This window comes from Myxine glutinosa, chromosome 8 (genome assembly GCF_964187855.1).
Source record: "Myxine glutinosa chromosome 8, kmMyxGlut1.1, whole genome shotgun sequence".
In the NCBI taxonomy this organism is placed as follows: Eukaryota; Metazoa; Chordata; class Myxini; order Myxiniformes; family Myxinidae; genus Myxine; species Myxine glutinosa.
Window position 1 is genome coordinate 29942105 of NC_136268.1, and position 18732 is coordinate 29960836.

The following is an 18732-nucleotide window of genomic DNA, read 5'->3' on the forward strand; positions in this document are numbered from 1 at the left end:
GGAAGAGTGGACCCCCATCACGAGTACCCGGGGCGGGTAGTGTAAGTGTTAGGTAGAGGGTACAGGTAAATTGTGGTTGGATATTGGCATCTGTGGTGCGGTTGCAGAATGGTGTTGTGGATGGGTGCATTAGTGTTGTGGAAATGGCTGGGCGTGTAGCCTGTTAGTGTGTGTAGTTGGTTGGGCACTCCACCACTGTGAGGATGTCGGCCAGGTGAGGCCGCAGGTGGGCTCTGGGAGCCGGTAGTAGTTGTTGTGGATGGGGCCCGAGGATCCGGAGGACGGACCCGGGTAGCCCAGTGCCAGAGGGCACCATGGGGTGACAGAGCCAGGAGAGGGGCTGCCCCCAGTTAGATAGGTTAGGGTGAGGAGCTAGGTAAGCTCGGGTGGCAACTACAGTGGTGGAGGTGTGCAGGTGGGTAGACCTGTTGGGAGAGCTACACGTCGCGGCCCAGAAATTGTGCGAGGGCACCGGGAGATGAATCGGGGGAGTGAGACCCCAAATTGAGAAGCACCACAGTTTGGTCAATGGGGATTGGTTGTTAGAACCCATAGTGTAAGAGGGCCAATGGTTTGGCCGGAGAAAGACCCCGGGTAGTGTAAAGTGTGTTAAAGTCATTTTAGAAAGTAGTTAGGATGAAGTCTCCTCGCACCATCTGCATCCACTCACCTGAGGTGACAGGTACTCCACACCATGCCATGGTTTAATTATTTTTATGATGCAAATGTTTTGGATTGTGAGACGCATCATGACGTGGGTGTGACATTGTGCGTAATTCCATCTCTCCCTCCTTATGAGGATTGATGATGAATTGGTGATGGCAAATTTTGAAGTAGAGGGATTGTGGTGACGAATTTGATATAGGGGAAATATGGGGAAGACGTGACAGTAGTGACGAATTGGTAATGTGTAGGTTTTGTACATATGGGGTAAGGGCAAGGGTAGGCTAGGTAACAGGGGGGTGACGTACGGTAGGGACGAGCTTTCTCACTTCGCCCTCCGTACGCATTTCGCCTTGCATTGCCTTTTTGATGTGTACCCTTGAGACCTTACCCCTCGCTCATCTGTCTTGTCCCCCCTTTTTGTCTCCCACATGAGGACCTGAGCGCCGTTGGGCGCCGAGGGGAGCGTGTGTGGGTCGGCCATTGTGCGCCCGAAATTCCCAGAACCAGCTGTCTGCATCGATGCACCACATTATGGACCACATGTCAGTGGCCGAGCACCACTTATGGACCCCATGGGTTGGGGCAAGGCCCCTCTGCTGGAACCGGCCATGAGGGCCCGAAATCTTGCTGGCGGACCTTGGCCACAGGGCACCGATGCCCCACAGGTGAACCACACGTAGTCGGCCCTGTGGGCCATAAATAAAGATAAATAAAATGGACACGTTTGGGCAAGCTTTATTGCAAATAGGCCGCCAGTAAGCAAAGCAAATGAAAATGACAACAACTGGAAGAAATAATAATAACCAGCAGAGGGAGCCGAAGAGCAAGAGACACCTGCAGGGTTGGGGTTGTTGGTTTTATTTTATTCATTGAACAATGGGGACTGCACCGATTGGTGCTTGGGTGTGTATTGGTGCGTTATTGGGTGCGTTCATGGTGCATTGATGCAGAGCAGACTGTCCTCCCCCCAGAAAGAACAATTACAGGTCCTGGGTTAGTTTTGTAAATAAAAGCAGAGTCATTGTAAATAATGCTCCCCACCGTCAGTGTATAGTTTGAAGACCATTCCGCAATTCGGTTAACTGTGGGCGAAAGTCTGTTAGGCAGGGTGCAATGGAGCAGCGGGACACATTTATTTATGTTTAAACTGTCGCACTCAGGGTCAGGTTAAAAATAGAGGGAACTACACCTACGTGTCACGCTAAAGCTAAAAGTTGTAGGCCCGGGACGTGCCTAAGAGGAGGAGAGTGCAGTGTTGTGGATATGAGGACTGCATATATTTTTTTTATTGTGTGCTGTATGATTATTATTATTGTTGTTGTGCTGTGCCTCCTGCCTCCGGAGCTGAGTAAGATCAAAAGGGCGTCCCATAGTCCACAAGCATACACGTCAGCCAATCATAGGATATTCATGTTCGATAGTTATATCTTATTCTGTGTTTTAAGATAAGGCTGTGTCTCCCATTAATTGAAATACTCCATTGCACCAGTGAAAGAGAATAGATCCCCTTCCATTCCCATCCCCAGAAATCCCCATTTCCTTCACATCCCCCCTTTCGTGATTGCCGACCCTCGATTGCCATATTACATCCCCTCTCGTCATTGCTGAGCCTCGATTCCCAATCACCTCCCCTCCAATAACCGCCATTGACCACGAGGCTCGAGTCATGGAAGAAAGGCGTGTCTCCACCTCGTCATAGAGGGGGAGGAGTGAACCAGCCCCGCTCGACCAACCATGAGCCAGGGGTTTGGCTACAGAGGGCGGAGGAAGAGCGGTCGGGGAGGTTCGCAAAGGTTGAGGGGCGGGGGCCTATATAACCCAAGGCAGGGGTGTGGCCAAAAAGGAGAAGAGTTTTTACCGGCAGACACAAGGGAGCCCAAGCCGTGGAGAGGAGTCAGAGAGATTCGCTTTTGCAAGAGACTGGAAGAGTTGAGCTTTTACCAGAGACAAGACGGTTGAGCTTTTACAGAGAAGAGAGAACCCGTCACACCAAGGCTCCACCAAGCTCCGTGTTGGCTCCACCGAGCGTTCCCCTCCACCAAGCTCCGTGTTGGCTCCACCAAGCTCCGTGTTGGCTCCACCGAGCGTTCCCCTCCACCAAGCTCCGTGTTGGCTCCACCAAGCTCCGTGTTGGCTCCACCAAGCGTGCACCTCCAGCCGTCCACCTTCTGCCATTCCTGGCATTCCCCGAGTGAGTCAGTGTCTTTGTTTGTGCTGTCCTGGGTAGTTAAGTCAAGTCTGCATAAGCTAATCATTTTCACTGTGTCACCTGCGTCTCATGTGCCTGTAAATAAACGTGCCTGCTTTCTTCTTGCTTATGTGTGTACATAGTAAATAAATTTAGTAGTATTTCCAACTTCTTTGCCTTCGTTTTCCTCTTTGCATTCGTCGTTTTTGTCTTTTCCCCTCATTGGGCAGCTACGGTGCGATACGGCCAAAGTCTGGGTGAATCGGGTGAGTTTTGTTAGGTCGCGGTCTTACACCACCGCTCGGTCTATAACATCTAACCGCGATCTATAACAATATATATACGCCTCCCCTGTCCATTCAACTCCCTCATAATTGCTGTTGAAGTTATTATACAATTCATCTCTGAGGGTTTTCACGGTTTGGTTCAATATCAATTACGAGTCTGTCCCGTGTTCCTAGGTGAATGAATAAGATTAGATAGAGCCGTCTGTCCTGTGTTCCCACGTGAATGAATAAGACTAGATAGAGCCATGTCTGTCCTGTGTGCCTATTTGAATGAATAACATTAGATAGAGCCGTGTCTGTCCTGTGTGCCTATTTGAATGAATAAGATTAGATAGAGCCGTGTCTGTCCTGTGTGCCTATTTGAATGAATAAGATTAGATAGAGCCGTCTGTCCTGTGTTCCCACGTGAATGAATAACATTAGATAGAGCCGTGTCTGTCCCGTGTTCCCATGTGAATGAATAAGAGTAGATAGAGCCGTGTCTGTCCTGTGTGCCTATTTGAATGAATAAGATTAGATAGAGCCGTGTCTGTCCCGTGTTCCCATGTGAATGAATAACATTAGATAGAGCTGTATCTGTCCCGTGTTCCCATGTGAATGAATAAGAGTAGATAGAGCCGTGTCTGGCCTGTGTGCCTATTTGAATGAATAAGATTAGATAGAGCCTTGTCTGTCCCGTGTTCCCATGTGAATGAATAAGATTAGATAGAGCTGTGTCTGTCCCGTGTTCCCATGTGAATGAATACGGTTAGATAGAGCCGTGTCTGTCCCGTGTTCCCATGTGAATGAGTAAGGTTAGATAGAGCCGTGTCTGTCCCGTGTTCCCATGTGAATGAATAACATTAGATAGAGCTGTGTCTGTCCCGTGTTCCCATGTGAATGAATAAGAGTAGATAGAGCCGTGTCTGTCCTGTGTGCCTATTTGAATGAATAAGATTAGATAGAGCCTTGTCTGTCCCGTGTTCCCATGTGAATGAATAAGATTAGATAGAGCTGTGTCTGTCCCGTGTTCCCATGTGAATGAATACGGTTAGATAGAGCCGTGTCTGTCCCGTGTTCCCATGTGAATGAGTAAGGTTAGATAGAGCTGTGTCTGTCCCGTGTTCCCATGTGAATGAATAAGATTAGATAGAGCTGTGTCTGTCCCGTGTTCCCATGTGAATGAATAAGGTTAGATAGAGCCGTGTCTGTCCCGTGTTCCCATGTGAATGAGTAAGGTTAGATAGAGCTGTGTCTGTCCCGTGTTCCCATGTGAATGAATAAGGTTAGATAGAGCCGTGTCTGTCCCGTGTTCCCATGTGAATGAGTAAGGTTAGATAGAGCCGTGTCTGTCCCGTGTTCCCATGTGAATGAATAACATTAGATAGAGCCTTGTCTGTCCCGTGTTCCCATGTGAATGAATAGGATTAGATAGAGCTGTGTCTGTCCCGTGTTCCCATGTGAATGAATAAGGTTAGATAGAGCCGTGTCTGTCCCGTGTTCCCATGTGAATAAATAAGGTTAGATAGAGCTGTGTCTGTCCCATGTTCCCATGTGAATGAGTAAGATTAGACAAATGCGATTCATTGTGATTCGGAACAGGAGATTTGTTTTATATGTTACCTCAGTTTTGTCGTGTGTGTGTGTCTCTCTCTCTTCCACTTTTCCACTCTCCCCCTCTCTCTGTGGTAATTAACCTTTTGTTCATAATAACCTGTACGTGGTCATTTGAGGTATGGGTCTTTGCCAGCGCGAGTGAATTGGCCTTAAAAATCCGGTAACGGGCCGATTGGGAAACACACATTTAACATGCACATTGGACCGTTCAAAAGGCAAGTAACGCTATTTTTTTTTAGGGAGGCGAGGGCTTGATTAAACCTTACTAATAATTTAACACTCGACTCAAACAAAGGCAATGGAAATCTGACACAACAAAACCAGGCAGTGTATATAATCAGCAAGGCCTACAGGCCTGTGTTAGGCCCACCAGGAAACAAAATGGCAGCCATATAATTTCGTCTCGGTAACAGATGTGGGTGGGTGGAGTCAGGCAATGGATGTGGGTGTTGTCCGGCAGCTGTCCGACCAATGGGTGCACATTTTAAACATCGACCCCCCATCAAGAACCCCAACAACAACAACAGCAACACAAAGCTCTTGTAGACTTATGACGTGTCCCAGGTAAAAACACCACAGATCCGGTTCGGAAAACTTTGCTTTAATTGAGGTGGAAGGATCAGGCAGCAGATCCGACTTACACATGGAGAAACCCTGAACCAGAAGCCAAAATATCCGGTTCGGGTTTGCTCCATTTTGAAGATCATCACTGTTGTTTCTAAGATATAACGAAAATATGCTTGGGTTCAGGAAACGCTTTGTTCTGAAATATCTTCGATATGCTCCAGATGTTGATGGGTGCCAAGTTATATATTACATAGTTTATCACAACAACAACAACAACAACAATAATAACAGGTGGGATTTATTATTATTTAAGTGTTATGAGAACAGAGACATGCTTAAAAACAACCTTGCAGTTGAGTTGCATTGTTGTATTTATACGACATCATTCCAAAGGGTGTTATTCACAAGAAATGTTCAAAGGGAACAAGCTGTATAACAAAGCTTCCTGCTATGGTTTGCATCACCTTGTCGAGAGCTTTGGGTGTGCTTTATCCCTAAAGGCCTGCTTCAAGTCTTACTTCTACACCCACAGAACTTTAAATGCTGCTTTCCCTACCTTTTCACCTGGAAATCCAGCCATGCCACGTTTTCCCTGCTCTCCCAGAGGACCCTGGATCATTGGGAGAGGCATATAATGTCGGTGTTAAATAAAACACTTGGAGGTTAAACAACAATGAGAAAGTGCAAGGAAAGTTACCATTTTCATGACATTATGTTCAGGAAACATTGATGCACTACAAAAATAAAATAATCATTTGCAGAATGCAGACAGACCGAGACATGCATTCCATGTTGCCAGATGAAAATCATAATAGGATTTATTGGGTAATTGTTTTTTTTTTTTTTTCTTTATTTCAACCCTAATATTTTTCATACTTGGTAACCCTAAATCTCAAAAAAAAAATGTTTTGAGAAATTTTATGAAAACTCCCAACCACTTTAGGCCAGGTGCAGGGACCCCAAAAGCTGCACAGGAAATTTGGAGGGGCTGCCCCAAAACTGTGGTGGTAGTACTGTGTAAAATCATTGTACCTTTAATGATGGTGATGAGGCTGATAACAGTGATGATGGTGATGGTGTTGGCTGGGGATGGGGGATTGGCTCTTGTGTGCCATGATGAAGGAAATGGGTTATTACCAAAAAAATTGCAAAATGTCTCATGCGAACGTGGTGTGATGTTGATGGAAAAATCCACACAAGGATACAGACACGGCGAATACCGGAACGGCGAATGCCGAATCCCCTAATGTGTCTACATGCGACAATTTAATTAATTGCAAAACTTCTTGACAGACAGGATTCCTCATCTTCTCCCACCTATGGGAGAAAGATCGGTGTCGTTCGGATGGAAACTCAAAAATCACTGTTGTATTGAGGCGTTACCGAACCAGCAAATGTTTCCACATGCAGTAAATGGCGAAACTGCGAATGCCGAACCCATGAATACTGTTATGAATTTGGGTAGAGTGGTATCTAGAGCCAGGTAGATCTGTATAGGTAACATGCTTCGACTGTCGCGATAGGGAATCTACCCTGTAATAAGTTCTATGTTAGTCCGGTTTGTCGGGATTAGCTGTATTGATGTCCCTGCTACGAGGGAGCAGGGCATGCTAAATAGTGCAGGGATTATGGATAAGATTCCTTTGTTCGTCGTCCCCCCTGTCGCCAAACCTTTGTCCCTTATGACAATGCATACCCATATAAACACCTAGATAGGCCCTTAGTGCAATATTCAATAATTCCCCTTCCCTTACAATGACCTTGGAAGAGGACGGGCAGGAAGCCAGATCAAGGCACCACCAGCTGGCCTGGCAACATCGCGTGAGACGAGCTGTAACCACGCCACAGGGAACGTGTGATTGGTTGGCGCGGAAGGCGCGAACCTTGAACTAATCAGCGCGGAAGGCGCGAGACGGTGGGAAGCTACGAGGCTCTGTTGGTGGCGTGCCAAAACTGACGTCACATGTGTTACGGACTCGGCCTTAATGATTGTTGTTATGAGTATTGTTGCTGGTTCGAAGTATTCTAGATATTATGCTTATTGTGACTTAAGGGAAAGGGTTGTTGTGAGTAAAAGATTTTAAAGCGCTCCTGGTAAAATGTGGCCGGAAATCCGGATCGAGACTGGAAGAGGTGGAGCGAAGAAAAGGAGGTGGGAGGAGACCGGAAAGGGAGGTGGTGGTGAAGGATCCGGGCCGAGCATTCGACGTACAGTGCGAGGGAACCTTGCGTCCTTGAAAGGAAGTTCGGTCGATAAGAAATATCGCCGGAGTGCAGGGAGCCTTTGTCGCCGGGTATTCTCAGTGAGGTCCCGGAGGATCCAGGCCTTGAGAACCCGGGTTGGAGCGAAAGCCGTCCGCCATTTTGGCCACGCGAGCACCCTGCAGGGAACAGGCTTTCGTCATGTCGGCTGGGCATTATTCCCTGGTGGATTGCCGGGAACGGCTGTGCCAGAAAGGGACACGTGAGAATTATACGGAGGCTCGCGGGTTGAACCGCAACGTGTACATCGGAGTGCACCTTTGTGAGGTTCCTCGCCACCGCTGTGTTGCTGGGGGCTGAGCACGTGACCTCGGGGTCGTCTCGCTCGTCTACGCCTCAATTGACCACCGGGCCTTGACTCCCCGATCGCGGGAGGGAGCGCAGCTTTGTGAGGTTCCTCGCCACCGTTGTGCTGCTGGGGGCTGAGCCCGTGACTTTGGGGTCGTCTCGCTCGTCCACACCTCAATTGACCACCGGGCCTCGACTCCCCGATCGTGGGAGCGCACAGAGACATTGGGACTTCACCTTGGAGGGGAGCAGAGACATTGGGGGAGGTGCCGTGAGTGGGGTTAAGGGGTTTGACAAGGATATTATCGTAAGATTTGAAAGCAGGGGTGATTGCCCCATTGCTGTATGGCTCTTTGTGTGTGATTTATAATATAGTATGGTTTGTTTATAACTTGGTGTGGTTGCATCATTGGTTCGGCTGTTTAATTTGCTGGTTCCATTGAAGGACGTTATTTGCTGGGTTTCAACCAGGAATAACACATCTTTCTGCCAGGGACCCTCTCGGGGTTCGGAGGTCCACCGAGACCAGGGGTAAGGGCGGGGGGACCCCGAAACACATGCCAAGTAACAAAAGGACTCGCTGGCAGGATTCTGGAAGCTTCACTCTGGGGGATTGTGTCGTGCTGACGGTTCGTGCTTGGATTGAGGCATGCTGGTCCTTTGCTTGTCGTTATTCATCCTTGGCTCTTGGCTCTTCGTCTTGAGAGGTCCTGGTGGTCGTTGGTTCCCCATCTTCGTGGTGCTTGGAGCAGTGCTCGGTGCTTTTGGTGCTGTGAGCAAACGGACCTCGTGGGCGGTCGACGAGGAGCCTGGAGTGGGGCATTGGCTCGGGCCTGGCGGAGCGCGTGGGTGAAGCGGACGGAGGGTTTCCTCGTGCCGGAGCTTGGAGCCGCGTTGGACGGTGGACAAGACTGCAGACAGTTAAGAAGCACCACATTTCACACGTACACGACGGACAGTTATTTTTGCAATTCATTCCCTCGTCTCGTATCCGAAATCTGTGTGTGGGGACGTCCCGATCTAGGACATTTTATTACCGGCGCGTATTTTCCTGTCCCGCGATTCCTTGTAAATAAACCCTTGTATTATTTTCCATTTCCTTCTAAAACCGGATTCCCGTTTGAGTTTGTTCCCTCTCCAGATAAGCGCTTCCGCTTCTTCTTCTTCATTCTTTCTCCCGTGCTGTGATAGCAAAATCCGTATTTGGTCGTTGCCTCAATTAAAGCCGTTTGGTCATTCGCGAGCCCTGGTATTAACCAGAAGGGTTCACGTGACAATATGTTTACATGCGGAGAGAGAGCAGACTCGTACAGGCGGAAACTCAAAATCATAATTGTATTGAGAAATGTATGTAACCTCCCACCCACCTTAGAACACCCGCTGGGACCCCAAAAGGTTCCACAGAAAGTTTGGCGAGGCTAGCCCCAAAATTGAGGGAGTGGTTCGGCGGCGGACAAACAGGCACACAGACAGATAGACAGACACTCATACTTTATCATATAGAGGAACACAACTTGCCACTTGTCACACTAGGCCTAAACATTGTCAAGGTCTTTCTTCAAATGGGCAGCTATTTGTTCATTAATCAGAGCAGCAAAGGATGTAACTGAACTCTGAAATCATGATTGAAGAGTCCCATACACAACCCAATGAAGAGTCCCAATGATGGAGGGAAGGTCATTGATAAGGTAACTGAAGACAGCTGGGCCAAGGAGGATGCCTCTGAGGAACTCCTGCGGCTATGTTCTGGTGTTGTGAGACTGTCCACCAACAATCACAACCATTTCCCATGTGTCAGGTATAATTCCAGCCACTGGAGAATTGGCTCTGGTCTACATTCACTTTACCTTTACCAGGATGAAGAACTAGTCTCAGGTGAGGGCTAGTGCTGATCCCCATCGCAGAGCAATGGATAAAATCAACACGACGCTGATTCAGGTATGCTAAGGTATGCTAACCACCGTGAGAAACAAAGAGAAGCCGACGTTTCGGGATTCTGCGTTCATGTTGAGTTTCCAGCACAACCACTTTTGCTTATAAACAACTTTGACTTTCAGAGAAGAGTTTGACTTGACAAACAATAGAGAGGATTGCAATAATCTTAATCTCATTTGACAAGGTTTGTTTTGTCAAATCCTTCTGTTCTACAACTGAAGGAGAACATTTCTATTTTCTCTTGTAAAGCAGTTTATTTCCTCTTGTTGACAGATTTTATGTTCTTTGTGAAGGCTTTGGTTCAGTGAACTTTGGAGTAAAGCTTACACAGCTGAAGTTTCCTTTTTCTTCTTGGAAAACGAATCCAACATTTTCCAATCATCAATACTAAACGGGTTGACGGGTGGGAGAACATACTTGTCTTTGAATACTTCCTGTACAGACTATAAAACTATCATCCTGGTGCTTCGCAGGCAGGGAATTCCATCATTGATTGTGCTGTTTGGTCAAGTAATAAACCAGGGCCTGTCTGCTTCAATTTGTTGGTGAGTGTAACATTACATATCCGAGAGACTTTTGCAAGAATAGGCCTTTTCTTTGTCCAGATAGTCCGATACAGCTTCAACGATATTGAGATCCGGTCCAACACTTTAAAAAAGACTTTCAACCCTGACAAATCCAACCACACACAACCAACCTGTCTCTCTGAAAAGACTGTCTGGCAAACCCTCCCATCTACCTCCTAAACAAACCACTAGCAGGTTAAGTCCTCAAACTTTTGGGCCTCACCATCAGCCATGATTTTTCTTGGTCATACCATAGTCCCAAGATGGCCACCAAAGCTGGCCGCTGACTGGGCATCATTTGTCATGCAATGTCTTTCCTTGGCCAGTCTGAACGTTTGACAACCTACAAAGCCTTCAATCCTAGTTTGGTGTATTGCTCTCCCCTTTGGGCTGGTGCCCCTGCCTCACATCTTGCCCTTCTTGATGCGGTGGAAAGCAAGGCCCTCAAAATCATTGGGCTCTCCTGCAATGAACCTGAGTGTCTAGGCCTGTTATTTTTCATCACAGACAGGTTGATGGCCTCCGTATTCTACCACCTCATTTTTGGTCTAGCACTCTCTGCCCTCTCTTAGCTCTGTCCCTCCCAGGTTTCTGCAGGGCACACATGGTCTGCCAGTAACTCCCTTCTGGTGAAATTTCCAAAATCCAGAATCATTGCTCACCTCTACTCATTCGTTCTTCTTTTCTCCCGCTGGTCGAACCAACTTCCATATTCATTCTCTTCAATATCATTCTTCCCTCAACGTCTTCAAGACAGGTGTTCACCACCATCTCAGGTCACCCCAAAGCCATGATCTTTCTAACACTGTTAACCCCCCACCTCCTGCCCACTCTCACCCGCAAGCCCATTTCTTTCCAAATTTCCAGTTTTTCCTTCCTGAGAATTTGCTTCTGTATCCTCTTTGTCCATTCCATGTGTCCTCCCATAGCCCTCACTCCTCCCCACACCCATTATTTGTCCAAGTCTTCCTCTATTTTGTCCTTCAACCCTGCTGTTGGTGTTTTACCCCTCTCGTTACTGTTGCTTTTGCTCTGTTGCGTCCTGATCCGTTCAGTATACTAGCTCTTCCACAAGCCTTGACCTTGTATGCAAAAATACTCCAATTGGCCCTATAATTACCCTATTCCCATCTCCATAAGGTGGAAGAAACGTAATCCATAAAAAATGTTCAAGTTACATGCAGGAATAAGGATGTGGTTCAGAAAGAAAAAACAAATGCAAGATTTGGATCACATGGAGTGGAAACTTCGATCAGCAGATACTCAGTTCATTTTTTCCAAAAAGTTAGATGTTTGAGTAAAAAAAAATGGTAACCACATACAAAGGTCCGCAGTTGTCTCCTGGGTTTCTCCAAACCCTAAGACCATTCGTGAGCTTGGCAAGCACAGGTGTTGTAACAGTTAGTATGGAAGACATTGAAGATTCTTCTGGATTGTTTTTCGAGTTTAAAATGCTACATGGCAATGGATACCTTGGAACATGGCAATGGATACCTTGGAACATGGCAATAACTCTCGTTGCTGTTAGTTTCACGAAAAAACTTTGAAACAAGCCAAAAATTTTGGCATAGAAGGAAGTCTTTCAACTTGTGCAAAATAAAATTACTCTCCATTGACAAATGAAAGAAAAAAGGTAAATATTTCAGCAAAGGGAGGATTCATTACTCGTAACATTTATTATTACATTAAATTCATGAGAAGAAGTGTTTGCATGCAGAATTAATAAATGTTACTAGCAGCGACCCGTGGAAATTCCACGTAATGTAAAATATGACTTCAAATCCTCAATTTTCCCAACCCCTCCCACCACCCCCTCAGAAACCTCGAGTCCTTACCCTCCCACTCCCAACCTTAAGGCATCAATTCTCTCCCTACTCCAAGCCTTCAAACCTCTGTCCCACCCGGTTAAAAGTAAATAATGGCCTTGGAAAAAGACCTTTTATAATGACTTGGGTTTAAGCCCTGTTTGAGAGAATGCCAATCCTTTCCCCACTTCAAGTGTTCAAAACCCCTTCCCACCCATCACAGCCGCTTGTCTAACTCACCATCTCACGAGATATGCGTAAAAGATATGTGACCATGATCAGGTCATGGCCCATAATGCTCACCTGTACAACTCACAATCCTGAGAGATATGCGGAAAAGATATGTGACCATGAAAAGGTCATGACCCATAATGTTCACCTGTCCAACTCATAATCCCACAAGATACGCGGAAAAGGAAAAGATATGTGACCATGAACAGGTCATGGCCCATAATGTTCACCTGTCCAACTCATAATCCCACAAGATACACAGAAAAGGAAAAGATATGTGACAATAAACGACCCGAAACCAATTATCTTCCTGATGAATATATATTGTTACGGATTCGTCACTTCCGTTGTTGTGGGTTTCATCTACTGTAAATATTTTTGATTCCATGTACTATTATTGTTTTCAAAAGGTTTATTATTTAGGAACTGTTTTCACAAGGTGAAAAAGTTAGAGTTAAAAGAAACAGGAAACCGGATCGGGAACCGGACGATGAAGAAGAAGAGAAAAAAGAAGGCGGAGTGAGTGAGTCGGAGAGGAAGCATAGGTTTTGCAGTCTGGAGCGAACATTGGCGAACGACAGTCACGAGTGAACGTTGGGTTTCTCAGGAAAGGGATTCCTGCGACAGAGTTGTTATCGCTGTGACAGATCAACCTGCATGTCAGGTTGTGCGATTGATTCCGAAGAGAATCATCGAAGGGCCGTTACGTCTCGAGTACGGGCCGTTGGCCATTTTGACTCATGCGCTTTGCGCTTCGAGCAAGGTTTCTTTGCTTCGCTTCAGCCTTTGAGCATCGCACAAGGTTTTTCTTTGCTTCGCTTCAGTCGTTCTCACCGCATTCAGACGTTTATCTGGTGTGTGCATGTGCAACGTGGATTTTGAAGGTAAATCTGAGGTTCGCCGACTGTGAGCCGTGAAACATCCATACACGAGGGTGTGATTTCCCAGTCGCCTGGAGGGCGCCTTTGGATTTCCCAGTCACCTTGAGGGCGCCTTTGTGCAGCTTTGGCCGCGTGACTGTGACTGTCATTCAAACGGGATTCTGACCTCGATTGGACATCGTTCTGACGATCGCTGGAGCGGATCGACTTTGGCTTGAAACCGGAATCAACTTGGGTTTGAAGCCGGGAAAGAGACATTGGGAATGTTTTGTTTCACTCACTTGGAGCACAGTGAGTTATATATTACGAAACTGATGGTACCATCATAGGATATATTGATTGTACTTTTGATTACCATTATTGTTGTACTATTGTTCTTGTGTGATCTTAGTACAATATTTGTTTGTTGGTAACAATTGGTGTGGCTTCACCATTTATCTTTGACATACAGAATAACACATTTTTTTCTGCCGTGACTCCCCTCGGGGCTCGGAGGTACACCATGACCAGGGGGTTTGGGGAGGAGCATGTAACAATATATATATATATATATATACATATATATATATATATATAGATAGATAGATAGATAGATACAACAAACAACAAGAACATGCATTTTAAGGCCATTTTCCCTGCTTGAGCGGGGGTTAGCCTTGCAGTCCCCATGACAATCTTCTCCATTTTGCCCTATTTTCTGCATCTCTCCTTTTTTTTTTTCTTTTTTTTTTTGTATACAAGATCGAGGCTCGTGAAAGAGCTAACATTAATCACACAAAGAGACAAACCGACACACAAAACACAAAAAACAAGGGGAGCGGCAGACAAGATGGGGAGAGAGGGCGAAGGACACAAACACAACATTTGAGAGGAGGGACATCGGGAGGACTTTGGGGGAGGTGGGAGAGGAATAAAACATATGAACACTGCAAGGACTCTGGGGTGAATTACCGGGGGTAGAAAAGATCAAGGTTTTCGATGGGGGAAGATAAGAGATGGTGGTGAACAGCTGTTTTAAAGACCTGGAGGGAGGAATGGGATTGAAGGGAGTGGGGGAGTTTGTTCCAGAGGCGGGAGAAAAGGGGAATGAAAGAGTGAAGGTGAGCAGAGAGCCTAGACTTTGGCAGTTTAACCATAAGAGGGTTGCAGGCAGATCTTGTGCGACCTGAAGGAATATTGAGGGGACAGAGCACAGAGAGAGCTGGGGGAGCAAGGCTGGAGAGGAGTCGGTAGAAGACACAAAGACCACCAACCTGCCTGCGGTGAGTGAGTGAAAGGCCCTCGGAGTTGACTACATCGCAGGAGATTCCAATGATTCTGAAAGCTTTGGCCTCAACAGCGTGAAGCCGAGCAAGGTGTGAGGCAGGAGCACCAGCCCAGAGGGGGGAACAGTATTCCATTGAGCTGCGGATGAAAGCCTTGTATGTGGTGAGGAGCTCAGGTGTGCCAAGGAAGGACTTCGCATGACGGAGGATGCCCAGTCGGCGACTGGCTTTGGAGGCCAGCTTGGAAATGTGGTTTTCCCAAGAAAGATCATGGCAGATAGTGAGACCCAAAAGCTTGAGCGACAGAACTTCTTGGAGAGGATTGTTGAGAAAGTAGATGGGAGGGTTTTCCAGTCGGTCCTTTCGGAGAGACATCGTAAGAGTGTGAGATTTGTCAGGATTGAAAGACATGTTCCACTTGTTTGACCAGTCTGTGATTTTGTCCAGGTCTGCAGAGAGTGAGGAGGCTGCAGACTGCCGATCTGAGGGATGAGGAATGGAGCGGCAGATAGTGGAGTCATCAGCAAAGAGATAGAGAAGATTTTCCAGAGAGTCGGAGAGATCATTGATGAAGACCAGAAATAGCACAGGGCCCAGAACACTACCTTGGGGAACTCCAGCTAGAAGAGGAAGGGAAGATGAGAGAAATCCATTCAGGGCCACACGTTGCCTACGACCAGAGAGGAAATCCGCAAGCCATGAGTGGAGATTTCCCTGAATACCATAGGAGGTGAGTTTGGTGAGCAGAGCTGGGTGCCAGACCGTATCGAAGGCACGTGATATGTCAAGTGAGACAGCTCTGATTTCCTGTTTGGAAATTGGTAACAATTCCTGTTCCTTGTTAACCCCCTTGCCCGCATTTCTTCTTCCACCATCTTTAGCCAAGTCTTTCTCGGTCTTCCCCGTCCTCTACTTCCTTCTACATTCATTTCCATCACTCTTCTCAACCAGTCACTTTCATCCTTCCTCAACACATGACCAAACCATCTCAACCTGTTCCTCTTCACAGCATCAATCACAGGCTCTATTCCCATCATCTTTCGCAATTCATCATTCGTCTTCCTCTCTCTCAACGATACTCCGCACATCCACCGAACCATTCGCATTTCCACCCTTTCCAGCCTTCGTTGCTGCTCTACATTCATGACCCATGTCTCGCTCCCATAAATCATAACACTTCTCACACATGCAGCATACACCTTTCCCTTCAGCTTCAACGACACTCCCCTCCTCATCAGCACGCCACTCAGTTCCCGAAACTTCTTCCATGCACATCTCACTCCAGCAACCGTTGCCGTGTCTGATCCACCTTTTCCATTCAGCATGTCTCCGAGGTAGCAAAATGTTTTCACACCTTTCAGCTTCACGCCGTGCAGTGGCGCTGATGAAAGGAGGACCTTATCAAAGGAGTGCATTGGAGAGGGGGCGTTTGGCGCCTTTGTGTAGTACGCATATATTACGTACGCAGGACACCAGCCTTCCCCCCGTTATATACAGACTTGGCATTTAATATGGAATCTTTTTTTTGTGGGGGTGAACTTACTTTTCAAGATGACTTAGAACCAAAGGTTCATTGGAATTATGTTGAAATTATTCCAGATTTTGTTAATGTGACCTTTCAAAGAAACAAAAACCACATTTGACATTTCAAAGCAAATAAATTGTTCCTTGAAAGTGATGTAAACTGATATCGAACTCAATTCATGGACAGTAATGTGTTAAACTTCTGTGCGTTTTCCAGAAGTATGTCTTTATTTTGCACATTAGCCAAAAAATGTTTTAGCAAAAACAAAAGTTAAATTACGACTGGGATTACGGACAGTATAATTACAGTTCAGTACTTCGTGTAACCCCCACGAGCATTCAGGAGGGCACGTACACGTTGAGGCATGCTGTTCACGAGATTTGCCAAGGTTTGGACAGTAATCGCTTGCCATGCAGTTACAATAGCCTGCTGCAATTCACGCACAGAGGCAGGCTGCTGGTCCAAGTTGTCGATTTGACGCGTTAATTCTGCCCACAGGTTCTCTATCGGATTCATATCCGGGGACATGGCAGGCCACTCCATATGCTCTACACCATGGTCAGCAAGAAAGTGTTGGATCATGCGAGCACGATGAGGCCGTGCATTGTCATCTTGGAAGACAAAGCTTCCTCGAAAGGCTGCACGAGCAAATGGAAGCAATGTTTCTTCCAGAATGGCCCTGTGCTTGAACTTGTTCAGGTTTCCATTCAGAACAACCATGTCAGTTTTGCCCCCTGCATGAAAAGCAGCCCAAACGGTCACCCCACCACCTCCAGCTTGGACTCTTGGCACTACACAATCTTCGTTGTAGGCTTCATGCACTTGTCTGCGCACTCGGACGCGGCCATCTTGACGATAGACCAGAAATATAGACTCGTCACTGAAGATCACGTGATTCCAGTGTCCTGGCTGCCATTGACGGTGCTCTCTGGCCCACTGCAATCGGCGCTGGCAGTGTTGTCTGGTCAGACGTGGCTTTCTCAGGGGACGCCTGGCACGATAGCCTGCTTGAACCAGTCGTTAGTTGACTAGCCTTCTGGATAAAGGCACATTTGTCAGTTGCTGCCACTCAGCCCTAAGCCGATTAGCTGACTTGGTACGGCCATTGCGGACTAACCGGTGCAGCTGGCGATCATCCCTTCTTGTGGTTCTGCGGGGACGTCCTGGCCTCGGTATTGGAGTAGGGACACCCCTCTGAGCATTTCGTTTCAGGATCTTTGACACCTGACCTTGAGTGATGCCATACTGCCGAGCAATAGCACGCTGTTTCATGCCGGAATTTCGTAAAGCCACCACTAAATGACAAACAGCATTGTCGAGTTGACGGACCATCTCCAGGGGAAGCGGCAATAACTTTTGTAGACGTGCAGCAGTTGTTTTCCACTAATACAGAACGCAACAACCCTTATATACCCGATTGTGAAGCCAATCGTCAAATGTACCTGTCCGTACATTTTGTCACGCCACCTGTGATATAATCCTGTTATTGACTTCTTGCTGCGAAAGACAATCAGTGACATGGTTCTTTTAACAAAGAAATCACCGAAGCGTAAAAGAAACTCACCAGATTGATATACCGAGTTCAGAAAGTAAACTCAAATCAATAAAAAAAAAAAATTCCATATTAAATGCCAAGTCTGTAACTGTCCGGTCGCGTTCCCTTATACGTGGAGCTGCCTGCCGGGTTTCGCCCGCTGGACCGGAGCCTGGACTGGAGCCGACCGGAGCCTGGACCCCATCGCCGGACCTTCCATCCACCATCTACAATCCCCGTGTGAGTGTGTACGTTTGTCCTGGGTATTAAGAATAAGACTGTTTAAGGCTGCCCTGTGTAACTGCTTCTTCCTCTTCCTATCCTGTACATTCTTTCGTTTCCTCTTCTCCTTCTTGTACAAATTGTAAATAAATTACTTGTTCTTCCTGGTTTTCCTTTTATCCGATCGCATTAGTCTTTTCTTCCATTGGGTAAACGTGGCACGATAGGAACCGCTTATAATCGGGTTTAGTCCTTGTTAACGGCTCGGATCGCGGATCGCTATCCGCTCGGCGTTTCCACCAATATCCGTGGTTCGAGCGGGAGTTATCTCCTTGCTCTACGGCCGGTGGTAGCACTTAGGTAATTGGACTAAGACTCGACCAACAACCCTATTTACCACCGACCGGAAGGAACGTTATAACCCCCAGGACTCGGGTCGGCCAGATAAAAAGACAAGGGGATTAACTCCCCCGCCCCCCCCCCCCCTTGATAAGGGGAGAGCCGACGTCCGAGATCCGTAACAATATATATATATATATATATATATATATATATATATATATATATATACAGTATATATATATATATATATATATATATATACATATACATACTGTTAAAAAAAACCTTTTCCGATAACATGGGTTTAATCGCTGCTTGAGATGACGCCAATCCCCTTCCCACGTCAAGCACCAAGAAGAACGGAGAATATCATCAAAATGACACCAAGGAGAACAATAGCACCAAAGCATTTCGGAGAACCTTTAAAAATTGAATGCGCAGAAATGCAGCGACTCCACGTATAAGTCCAATTTGTGTTGTTCTTTCATCATACTAATGTCTTAACAATGTCTAACTGCAGCACTAAAATTCCACTCTGTCGCTGCTTCTTGATACCAGGTGTGCTTGGTGAA

The 18732-nt window shown here is 46.7% G+C and overlaps 1 protein-coding gene across 6 annotated transcripts in view; it reads right to left on the reverse strand.

The window, feature by feature from the left end:
* The window catches only part of LOC137412119 (uncharacterized), a 142421-nt gene that overhangs the window by 90800 nt on the left and 32889 nt on the right, over positions 1-18732 (reverse strand). For all 6 annotated transcript variants that reach the window (XR_013624277.1, XR_013624276.1, XM_078783102.1 and 3 more), the window contains exon 3: positions 5861-5914. Coding sequence is in view for 4 of the 6 variants with exons in the window: in XM_078783102.1 (XP_078639228.1) it covers positions 5861-5914 (54 nt within the window). In the remaining 2 variants the exon portion in view is untranslated. The remainder of the gene's footprint in view (positions 1-5860; positions 5915-18732) is intronic.